The sequence below is a fragment of the Erythrolamprus reginae genome, chromosome 1 (assembly GCF_031021105.1).
Source record: "Erythrolamprus reginae isolate rEryReg1 chromosome 1, rEryReg1.hap1, whole genome shotgun sequence".
NCBI lineage: Eukaryota > Metazoa > Chordata > Lepidosauria > Squamata > Dipsadidae > Erythrolamprus > Erythrolamprus reginae.
The window spans coordinates 223819120-223831264 of record NC_091950.1 but is presented as its reverse complement, the minus strand read 5'-3'; the positions used below and the strand labels follow the sequence as shown (position 1 = coordinate 223831264).

The following is a 12145-nucleotide window of genomic DNA, read 5'->3' as shown; positions in this document are numbered from 1 at the left end:
TCTCGGCCACGCAGTTAGGAAGGAGAGGACACGCTGCAGAATTGTGTCTGGGGGACAGCGCTGTGGTCCCAGCTGCCGGCATTCATTCTGCCCCCTTCTCCTTCACCCTCTGCAGCCGAGGGAGGAGGGGGAAAGAGATGCAGTTAGGAAGGGGAGGTCGCGGAATTTGGCTCTCTTTTCTGCTCTCGGCCATACAGTTAGGAAGGGAAGGTTGCACTGCAGAATTGTGTCTGGGGGACAGCGCTGTGGTCTTGACTGTCGGCGTTCATTCTGCCGCCTCCTCTTTCTTCTCCCTGCCCACTTATGCGCGCCCTCATCCCCGGCAGCTGCACTCCCTCCCGCCAATCAAGAAGCCTTTTCACTTTTTTTGGCCTCTTGTTTGTTCTGTGGGGAGCAGGATCAATAGGAGAAGGAGGAGGAGGGCACGCGTCTCTCCTCGCTTCCCCTTCTCCTTCCACCGCTCCTTCCAATTAAGACAGTTCTCAAGCCTGCGGGAGGAGTGGGGAGTTAAAGCCAGCTGCTTTGGGTATCTTGATGGGACTTCCCCAGAGGAAGTGGGTGCCAAGCACGGAGTGAGAGCCAGGGAGCCTTGTCTGAGGCTGAAGCGCCGGTTCTTGTCACCACCAAGATTCCCCTTTGCTTGCTGCTGCTACCGAAAACACTTTCAAGGAGGGTGAAAGCTCCACCGGCTGACAAGTCACCAGGCAACTTCCCGCAAGTGTCAATCCACCCACGAGGCTCCCTCCAGGCAGCCTCTGCTGTCTTTCCCTCCCCCACCCTCCTCCTCCACCTGCCTCCAAACAAGGATCCGAATGCCGGCGATAATAAGGCAAAAGGGATGAGTTTTGGGATGGGTTTGCATGCATTTTTGCTTTCACATTGATTTATATGGGAAAAATTGCTTCTACTTACGGACGTTTCTACTTACTGTTGTGGTTGGCTCTGGCCCAGCTCCTGCCCCAGGGAATGTGCTGGTGGATGCAGGGGAAGCTTCAACATGTCATAGGCCTGTTTTATTACCGACAGAGGCAGGTAGTTCAGCTTCCTCGGACAAAGAAGAAGGTGGGAGTGACTTGGAAGAGGGGGGCTTGGCACACAGCCCAGGAAATCAATCTCCATTATCTTTGGTTGACTCAGATGCAGAAGTCTTGGACCCATGCAGGCGCAGAGTTATGAGTAGAAGAGACCAATTGACGGCATATTACAGGAGATAAGAGTGTTTGGGTGGGGCTCCAGTAATTAGTGCTGCTGATATAAATAGCAGTGTGTGGGTTTGGCCGTTATGGAAGGTTATCTGATTGTTGTGCTTCAGGACTGCCTTGCTTTCTCCAGACTATGTTTGTTGATTTTTCACGACTTTGAAACCAAAGCAGAGCAAAGTGCATGTGTGTTTCACTTCGTGGAAGAAGAAGGGCTGTGACGTTTCTTCACAGCTGGAAGCTAAGTATGTAAGGACTGATTAAGGGAATTGTACAGACTACCAGGTTGTTTTGGGACGAGTGCTTTTTGTAATACAAAAATAGTGCTTAGTTTATTTTGAATTTTGTGATAAAGAACATTGTTTTGAATTTTCAAACGTGTGTGTGTCTGAAATTTGTACCCTTGAATTTTCGGGAGGCTCATACCAGAGAGCCCGGCAGAACACTTATGAACCTGGTCACAGAACGAATTAAGTTCATAAGTACAGGTACCACTGTATATGCCTTTTTTCCTCAGGCATTATATATATATATGCCTTTTTCTCTTAGGCATTCAGATCAGAATGATAACTAACCTTTTCTGCAAAGCACCTAATACATTTTAGTACCCAGGTGCTGTTGTACATAATCCTGGTCAGTTGGAGGATGATGATGAACTTGAGGACTCTGATACAGATAGTGTTTATGAATTAGTGGTAGGCCCAGGGTTACAGGTAGTAGAATAGGTGGGAGGCCAGCTAGAGGATGTTGCTATGAGTCCAGAATATAGCAAGGAAGAAACAGACGTTCGCTGGGTCAATCCTAAATTCAGAAGGGTCCAAAAACGTAAGGAACAGGTATTTGGAAGAAAATATTAAGGGGAGGAATGGTCATCACTTGAGAGGAACCAATGGGTCTCGGTACAGCCAGACCTCATCTGAGTGAAGCCGAGAGAGCCAAACGTCGAGCAGAAGGCCTATGCATGTATTGTGGAAAGGCTGGACACCTGATAACTACTTGCCCTCAGAGAAAACGTCTCACTCCGTCCACTGCAGTCTTGAACATCGCACCCGTGTTTCAGGTGCAGGCTACCTTACTGGGAAATGACCAGAGCCCGACCTAAAGCAAACCTTAGGTCGGGCAGGCACCAAACCAAATGGCAATGATAAGACAGAGGAATTGAGACTGTCAAGACACCTGACCTTAGCCACTAAGGTGAACTTAGAAAACCCACCCAAAACCCTCCCTGCTATTGCCTTAGTGGATTCTGGAGCCACCACCAACTTCATGGATGAGACCTTCACTCATTCTCATGCCATACCATTGTGCCCCATCATACCTCCTATTATTGTTGAAACCATCGATGGCCGAGTTCTCTTGTCCAGACCAATCAAATTCCAGACCCAACCACTTACCTTAACCATCGAACACCACGAAAAACCTATTCAATTTTATGTCACAAGAGGCCTCCAGTTTCCTATAGTCCTTGGCTTAGCATGGCTCAGAACCCACGATCCCCACATCGTGTGGTCCCAAAACCGAATTTCTCCCCTTCACCAGAAACTCACCTACACCACTTACGACAAGTACTCCAACGCCTCCGACAACACCACCTTTATGCAAAGTTAGAAAAATGCCAATTTTTTCAAATGGCCATTGACTTCTTAGGCCATGTCATTTCCCCTCAAGGCATCGCCATGGACACCGAAAAACTCGACGTCTTGCAAACATGGCAACCACCAGCTTGAGCCAAAGATGTCCAACGATTTCTGGGTTTTGTCAACTACTACCGAACCTTCATCCTTAACTTCGCCACCTTGACTGCACCCCTCACTCGCGTTCTCCAGAAAAACGTTCCATTTCAATGGGGCACCAAAGAACCATAAGCCTTTCTTAATCTCAAAAAAGCTTTCATGCAAGAATCTATTCTCCAATACCCTGATCTCTACCGTCCATTTATTGTCGAAGCTGACGCCTCCGACGTTGGAGTAGGAGCTGTACTTCTCCAACAACGCCAAGACGGCGGACCTTTATTTCCCTGTGCCTATTATTGTAGGAAATTAAAACCTCCTGAACAGAACTATACCATTTGGGAAAAGGAACTTTTAGCCATCAAGACTGCTTTTCAGACCTGGCGACATCACCTGGAAGGAGCCCGTCACCAAGTGCAGGTCAGAACTGACCACAAAAACTTGGAATTTCTCCAAACTGCCAGGAAGAGACAAATCCGATGGTCCTTCTTCTTTGCCAGATTCGACTTCCGCATTACCTACATTTCTAAGTGGGACAACAAACAAGCCAACGCATTGTCTCACAAACCTGAATACACCCAAACCCACGAACCTGTGCCACTTCGTACCATTCTGCCTCTCGTGTCGATCGCAGCCGCCCACACTGCAGTAGATCTTCGTGAATGAATTCTGGAAGCGCAATGCCAGGACCCCTTTGTCACTCAAAGGAAACAAGATCTAGAACCTGATTCTCCATGGACCATCACTGTGGACTTGCTCTGCTACCATGACCTGCTCTACGTTCCCGCAGGTCCACTCCGAGGTCTCATCCTCAACCAGTGTCATGATAATCCCGCCGCCGGCCATTTTAACCTCTTCAAAACCCTACGCCTCATTTCTCGTATATTTTGGTGGCCCAGACTCTGCATTGATGTCAGTACCTACGTTAACTCATGTATCCATTGTCGCCAAGCCAAAGCTGCCACCGGACCCCCTCCAGGATTATTGCAACCTTTACCTACACCTGAAAGACCCTGGGGTACCATTTCTATGGACTTCCTCACCTGCTTACCTTTTTCCCAAGGGTTCACTGCTATATTTGTAGTAGTGGACATGTTAACCAAGATGGCTCATTTCATCCCTTGTCGTCGAATCCCTACAGCCCAAATCACAGCTCACCTATTTATCCAAAATATCTTCCGCCTCCACGGCTTACCCGATACCATCGTCTCCAACCGTGGTCCGCAATTCACCACCCAGTTTTGGAAAGAACTCACGACCTCTCTCCAACTCAAGATTTCCCTGGCATCTACCCATCACCCCCAAACCGACGGGGGCAACGAAAACGTTATTGGCATCCTGCAACAATACCTCCATTGTTTTGTTCATGACAGACAAAACAATTTGTCCAAATATATCTCTGTAGCTGAGTTCGCTTTAATAACTCTGAACATACCTCTATGCAGACCACACCGTTCTGTGCCACCTATGGGTTCCATCCCCGCTTGTTTCCGCTCACTCCTGCTGATTCACCGTTTCCACGTGCTGGTGATTTTTTCAACGAGTTACTTGCCGTTCACCAACTTGTCCAACATTCCTTAACTCAAGCCAAAGAAGATTACAAACGCTTTGCCGACCATTTCCGCAGTTCAAGTTTGGCTTTCTACCAAATACCTTTCTTCTGAACCTCACTTCAAGCTGGATCAACGTTTCATTGGCCCTTTCCCTGTTGAAAAGGTCATCAATCCTGTCACATACCATTTGACTCTACCTTCTTCCATGCGGGTGCATACTGTTTTTCATCGCTGACTATTGCTGCCAGTCTCCCCTGACTCTCCACTTTGAGCCCCACTCCCAGGCCCTGCTGGTCCTGCTCCCACCCATCCGGACGCCGCCTTTCGCATTCCACTATGATGCTTGGACATTACTAGCATCAGGGACTCTCGTTGGCTCAACGACCATTTCCAATACCAGGTGGAATGGTCCGGAGGCAGGCCTGACACCACTGTTTGGATGGATGCTCATGCTTTTGATGCTCCTGCTTTGATTGCTAACTTTCATGTTCATTTCCCTGATAAACCTAACCCTAAATTTCCTCCAGGGGAGGGGAGGGACCCTGAGGATGGGGAAGGTGTTGTACATACTCCTGGTCAGTTGGAGGATGATGATGAACTTGAGGACACTGATACAGATAGTGTTTATGAATTAGTGGTAGGCCTGAGTTACAGGTAGTAGAACAGTTGGGAGGCCAGCCAAAGGATGTTGCTATGAGTCCAGAATCTAGCAAGGAAAAAACAGACGTTCGCTGGGTCAATCCTAAATTCAGAAGGGTCCAAAAACATAAGGAACAGGTATTTGGAAGAAGATATTAAGGGGAGGAATGGTTTAAATACTGGAGTGATGTATTTGGTACATCAGGGGGCCAATGGGGAAGAAGGGTGGAGTTTCAATGTTGTAGTGCTAAAATGAAAGGTGTTCCCATTTAGTGAGTGAATTCATTCTGTGTTATTTTACAGTCATTTCTGCTGTTTTTGAATCATGCTGTGAGTACATAAATCTTGGTAAACGGAGGAGGCTGGGAGGAATGCATGAGGAATGTAATTAAGAGATAACAGGAGAAAAAGGAATGTTGCCGTCAGGCATGGGGAAACTAAACATCTCCCCTGGGCATGTTAATTTATACATGGTATGCTTGTGTGTGTGTTTGCTATTACATGGGGTTTTTCTTAAATCGTTAAACATTTTAATTAATTGGATTGTTGTGACTGTTTTTACTTGTTGTGAGCCGCCCCGAGTCTTCGGAGAGGGGCGGCATACAAGTCCAACTAATAAATAAATAAATAAATAAATAAATGTGCTAGTATGAACTGCATTTTGAATACAGAAGAGAAGAGAATAAAGATGGAGTTTCTTTGTTTATGAAATACTGCATTTAGTAAGAATTATTTGTAATAGCTAAAGTTCTACCAGAAACTAGAACAGGCACCAAATAATTGTTATATTTAGTTTTAGCTAGTATAATTTACTTTGGTTTTAGTTTCTTTGTTGTTTGGTCCACTATATACTGTCTGGAATAATATTGTTCAAGTTGGGTAGCCATTCAAGAGCTCAGTCAATGTATTCCTTCAGGGACAGAACATTGAGAATATAAAGAAGTGTTCTAAACCCCCACACACAAAGTAGGAAGAGGTAAATAATATATTTGGAATTATTCTGGGGTCAAAATGATATCTGTCAATAGGACTGATGTGGTGTGCTTACCTAAAATAACGATTGAGTTTTCTCTTAAACTTCCTTTTTATATTGCAGAAAAAACCTGTGAAGGTCATGCTTTTAGAAGAAGCTGTTAGAGTAATTCAAATAGCTGAGCGAGCTCGACAGGGCCGACTCAGGGCTACATTCATGAAACAAATCTTTCTTGAAGAAAAGAGAGAACGATTAGCCAGGCTTCAGGGTACAAAAGGTCCAGATGTTGAAACTGCTGCAATGTGCATTCAAAGGGTAAAACATACTTTAATAATAATAATAATAATAATAATAATAATAATAATTTATTAGATTTGTATGCCTCCCCTCTCCGAAGACTTGGAGCGGTTCATACATACTTCTTAGAAATACGTTCCAATGAAAAGTGGTTTTTTATTCAATTTCTTTTGAATGTGCTATCTATGGAAAATGTTTATATTTGTTTTTATATTATTGTTTGCCTTCATTTAATTAAACAAAAGAAAAAACAAAACAAATGCATATTACTTTATTACTTCTCATACTTATGTGTATAAAATATGATGGCATAGTTAAGAAAAACAGCAAATAGCCAAGAGAAATTTAGATAGCTATAGCACTTTAAATATAAATGAAAGCAAAGAACTTTATCTAAAATCAGGATGATAGCATTTGGAAAGGAGGTAGCACAGGATGAATATGTACCAGAAAATAATTGGATGAATAATTTGAAAAATTTGATTAATTTGACTAAGAAATTAGCATTTGATTATATTTTAATTTGAGGTATGTAAATTGGAATCTCTGCAAAGGTGTGAAAAACAATTTAATTTACAATTTAAAAATGTATACCTGAAACAGTTGTTGAACCACTTGTCCAAAGGCAAGATATTTCTCAAGCTAGATTTAAGAGAAGTATACTTTCGCATCCAAATCAGGGAGAGGGATGAACTGCATTCAATTGGCCACTGGGAAACTTCCAATTCAAGGTGATGCTCTTTGGACTGCAGGGAGCCCCTGCAGTCTTTATGCAGTACATCAACGAGGTGCTCCACTCACATTTGTACAAATGGATGCTTGTCTACTTAGATGACATTCTCGTCTCTAATGAGACACTGGAAGAGCATGTGAAGTTGGTGCAACAAGTCTTGAAATAACTCCTAGCCGTCAAATGATATGCAAAATGTCCCAAATACAAATTCCACAAGACTATTCCACTGGACTATTTTTGATACTGTGTCTCCAAAAATCGGATAGAGATGGATCTGGAGAAAGTGAAAGCAGTAGTTGATTGGCAGCTCCCGCACACTCACAAGCAATTGCAAAGCTTTCTGGCCTTTGCGAACCTCTAGAGGCAATTCATCCCGGCATTCGTTGAAGTAGCCCTGCTGCTAGCAGAGCTACTAAAAACAGGCCCAATGTCCACCAAGCCGAAGCCAAACCAGCGAATCAGCTGGATGACGGATTGCCAGAAAGCTTTTGAAAGACTGAAATAGGTCTTTGCCCAGAAACAAATCCTACAGCATCCTGACTCTGAACAACAATTCATCATTCAGATGTGGCTGTGGCAGCTGTGCTGTTGCAAAAGAACAAAGAGGGCCAACTCCTTCCTTGCACTTACATCTCAAATAAACTGACAATTACTGATAGGAGAAGGTCCATTTGGGAGGAAGAAGCCTTTGCCGTTCCTTGAGTGCTGCTAACCTGGAGGCAATTCCTAAAAGAGGCCAAGATACCTTTCAAGGTATGGACAGATCATAAGAACCTCGAGGCACTGAAGACCAGTGTTTTTTTTCGGTGTGGGCAGAAAAATATAGTGTCTAAGCGGCAGTCCCTTTGGGACTGGGTGGCATAGAAGTCATATATATATATAGATCTATCCTAGTCTCCCTTAATTTTCAAATTCAGCAAAAACATGTGACATATATATATATATATATATATATATATATATATATATATATATATGTAGATTGTTCTGAGTTCGGGTTTTGCCACGTGTAATATATATATTATATATATTATATATATGACGGTCTTGGTATATTCGGGTTTCTTCCCGTGTAGGATTTGGAAATTTCTGGCGATGTTTCGACGAGGTCTCACTCGTCATCTTCAGGCTGGTGTTTCTGTCCTTGTTCTCAGGCGAACACTGCGAGACCTGAGCTGCCTTCCTTCTATAAATACTGGTGGCTGGGTGTGGTTATATATTTGTAAAATTTGGCAAGAATTTTGCCAAATTTTTAGCCAAATATCTTCAACCCTATACAGAAACTATCACCTCATATGTACAAAATTCATTCCACTTTATACAAATAATTAAAAAACAAAACCTACAACCTGGTGACCTACTTGTGAGTTTTGATGTCGTATCCCTTTTCACCCAAATACCTATTAAAGAAGCCGTAACAGCTATCCAAAACAAACACAAGCCCCCCAAATATATCTTAGATCTAACCAACCACTGTCTGACTAATACATACTTCATCTATAATGAACAAAGATATAAACAGATAGAGGGAGCCCCCATGGGATCACCCCTCTCACCTGACATCTCCAACCTCTATATGGAATATTTTGAAAATAATGCATTAGAGCAATCTAAACACAAACCTAAACTTTGGCTGAGATATGTTGATGATACTTTTGTAATTTGGCCACATGGAAGGGAAAAACTATACAATTTCCTCACACATCTCAATAGCCTACACCCCAAAATACAATTTACTATGGAAACAGAAGCCAATGATCAACTTCCCTTTCTGGATGTACTAATCTATAAAAAACCCAATGGCACCCTAGGACACACTATCTACCAAAAGAAAACCCATACCAACTGTTATTTAAATGCACACTCCCACCACCACCCCGCACAGATCACCTCAGTAGCCAAAACTCTCATCACCAGAACCAAACGCCTAGCTGACCATGAGCACTTAAAAACTGAATTGAACAAACTCAAAGATGTATTAATTTCTAATGGATTCGAAAGGAAAACAATCACAAACCTAATAAAAAAAGAGACACCCCCCAAAAATCAAGATCAAGAACAGGATAATGGTACCACCCTCCTCCCTTACATCAAGGGCACCACAGACAAAATTAGTAAAATTCTGCACAAACATAATATCAAAACTTCATTTGTCACTAATCAAAAAATATCAAACATCCTAAGGAACCCAAAAGATAAAATCCGACTAGAACACCAAGGAATCTATGAAATCCCTTGCAAAACATGCGCAGCCACTTACATTGGACAAACCAATCGAAGAGTGAGCGCACGCATTGCAGAACATAAGAATGCAGTTAAAAAAGAAGAAAAGACTTCCTCCCTTGTCCAGCACATTAAAAAAACAGGGCACGAAATTGACTTTGAAAAAACTAAATTACTTTCCAAAACAGAAAATTTATATAGAAGAATTACTATGGAAGCTATAGAGATTGAGAAACACCCCCTCTGCATGAACAAAAGGGATGATACGTCCCGCCTACCAGAGATTTGGAAACCAGCCTTAAACAAAAAAACATTTCATAATAATCACCATGTCAATCCTTCAAGTAATTGTGATTCCACCAACCAATCAAATCACTAAAACATAGTAACCCAATCTATTTGCTACATTCAAACCAAATCTCCACCCCTAACACTATATATAAGGAAGAAATGGCAGTTGCAAACATTCCATATTTACAACAGCACGAAGCTTAAAACTTCAGCCTGGTGATGGTGAATGTGATTTCACCGAAACGTCACATAGACACTCAAAATATTACACGGGGCAAAACCCGAACTCAGAACAATCTACATACATACATACGTACGTATGTGTGTGTGTGTGTGTGTGTGTGTTTTATGTTGGATCACCCTGGTATATTGAAGGAACGTCACAGCTTTTTTTTGCTTCTAGGCCCAACCCAGGACCATTTCAAGGCAGTTAATTTATTCACAGCCAACAACTATATTTGATACATATATATATATATATATATATATATATATATATATATATATATATATGTATGTAGATTGTTCTGAGTTCGGGTTTTGCCCTGTGTAATGTTTTGCATGTCTATGCGACGTTTCGGCGAAATCACATTCACCATTATCAGGCTGGAGTTCCAATCTTTGTGTTTTTTCATTTGCAAAAACACAAAGATTGGAACTCCAGCCTGATGATGGTGAATGTGATTTCGCCGAAACGTCGCATAGACATGCAAAACATTACACAGGGCAAAACCCGAACTCAGAACAATCTACATACATATACCCGTGAAAATTTACGAAAACAAATATATATATATATATATATATGTAGATTGTTCTGAGTTCGGGTTTTGCCCTGTGTAATGTTTTGCATGTCTATGCGACGTTTCGGTGAAATCACATTCACCATCATCAGGCTGGAGTTCCAATCTTTGTGTTTTTGCAAAAACACAAAGATTGGAACTCCAGCCTGATGATGGTGAATGTGATTTCACCGAAACGTCGCATAGACATGCAAAACATTACACAGGGCAAAACCCGAACTCAGAACAATCTACATACATATACCCGTGAAAATTTACGAAAACATATATATATATATATATATATATATATTTGTTTTCGTAAATTTTCACGGGTATATGTATGTAGATTGTTCTGAGTTCGGGTTTTGCCCTGTGTAATATTTTGCATGTCTATGCGACGTTTCGGCGAAATCACATTCACCATCATCAGGCTGAAGTTCCAATCTTTGTGTTGTTGTAAAATGGAATGTTAGCAACTGTCATTTCTTCCTAGTATATAGTGTGGGGGTGGAGATTTGTTTTGAATGTAGCAAATAGATTGGGTGATTATGTTTCAGTGATCTGATTGGTTGGTGTAATCATAATTATTAGAAGGAATGACATGGAGATTTTTATGAAGTGTTTTGTTTAAGGCTGATTTCCAAATATAAAATTCTAAAATCATAATTATTAGAAGGATTGACATGCTGATTATTATGAAGTGTTTTTTTTTGTTTAAGGCTGGTTTCCAAATTTCTGGTAGGCGGGACGTGTCATCTCTTTTATTTATGCAAAGGGGTCTCCTCTCAATTTCTATAGCTTCTAGAGAAATTCTTCTACATAAATTCTCTGTTTTGTGGAGTAATTTAGTTTTTTCAAAGTCAATTTCGTGCCCTGTTTTTTTAATGTGCTGGACAAGGGAGGAGGTCTTTTCTTCTTTTTTGACTGCATTCACATGTTCTGCTATGCGTTGGCTCACTCTTCGGTTAGTTTGTCCAATGTATGTGGCTGCACATGTTTTGCAAGGGATTTCATAGATTCCTTGGTATTCCAATTGGATTTTATCTTTGGGGCTCCTTAGGATATTAGATATTTTTTGGTTAGTGCAAAATGAAGTTTTGATGTTATGTTTGTGCAGAATTTTACTAATTTTATCCGTGGTGCCTTTGATGTAAGGAAGGATGGTGGTGCCATTGTCCTGTTCTTGATCTTGTTTTTTGGGGGGTGTCTCTTTTTTGATTAGGTTTGTTATTGTTTTCTCTTTGAATCCATTAGAAATTAATACATCTTTGAGTTTGTTCAATTCAGTTTTTAAGTGCTCATGGTCAGCTAAGCGTTTGGTTCTGGTGATGAGAGTTTTGGCCACTGAGGTGATTTGTGCGGGGTGGTGGTGTGAGTGTGCATTTAGATAACGGTTGGTATGGGTTTTCTTTTGGTAGATGGTATGTCCTAGGCTGCCATTGGGTTTTTTATAGACCAGTACATCTAGAAAGGGAAGTTGATCATTGATTTCTGTTTCCATAGTAAACTGTATTTTGGGGTGTAGGCTATTGAGATGTGTGAGGAAATTGTCTAGTTTTTCTTTACCATGTGGCCAAATTACAAAGGTATCATCAACATATCTCAGCCAAAGTTTGGGTTTGTATTTGGCTTGCTCTAATGCATTATTTTCGAAATATTCCATATAGAGGTTGGCTATGACAGGTGATAGAGGTGATCCCATGGGGGCTCCCTCTATCTGTT

At 41.7% G+C, this 12145-nt stretch overlaps 1 protein-coding gene across 5 annotated transcripts in view; it reads left to right on the top strand.

The window, feature by feature from the left end:
• Nucleotides 1-12145, top strand: part of IQCA1 (IQ motif containing with AAA domain 1) — a 464058-nt gene that overhangs the window by 92192 nt on the left and 359721 nt on the right. For 3 of the 5 annotated variants that reach the window (XR_011557328.1, XM_070732268.1, XM_070732269.1), the window contains exon 4: nt 6218-6409. The exons of the other annotated variants lie outside the window; for them this stretch is intronic. Coding sequence is in view for 2 of the 3 variants with exons in the window: in XM_070732268.1 (XP_070588369.1) it covers nt 6218-6409 (192 nt within the window). In the remaining variant the exon portion in view is untranslated. The remainder of the gene's footprint in view (nt 1-6217; nt 6410-12145) is intronic. 5 annotated transcript variants of the gene reach the window in all.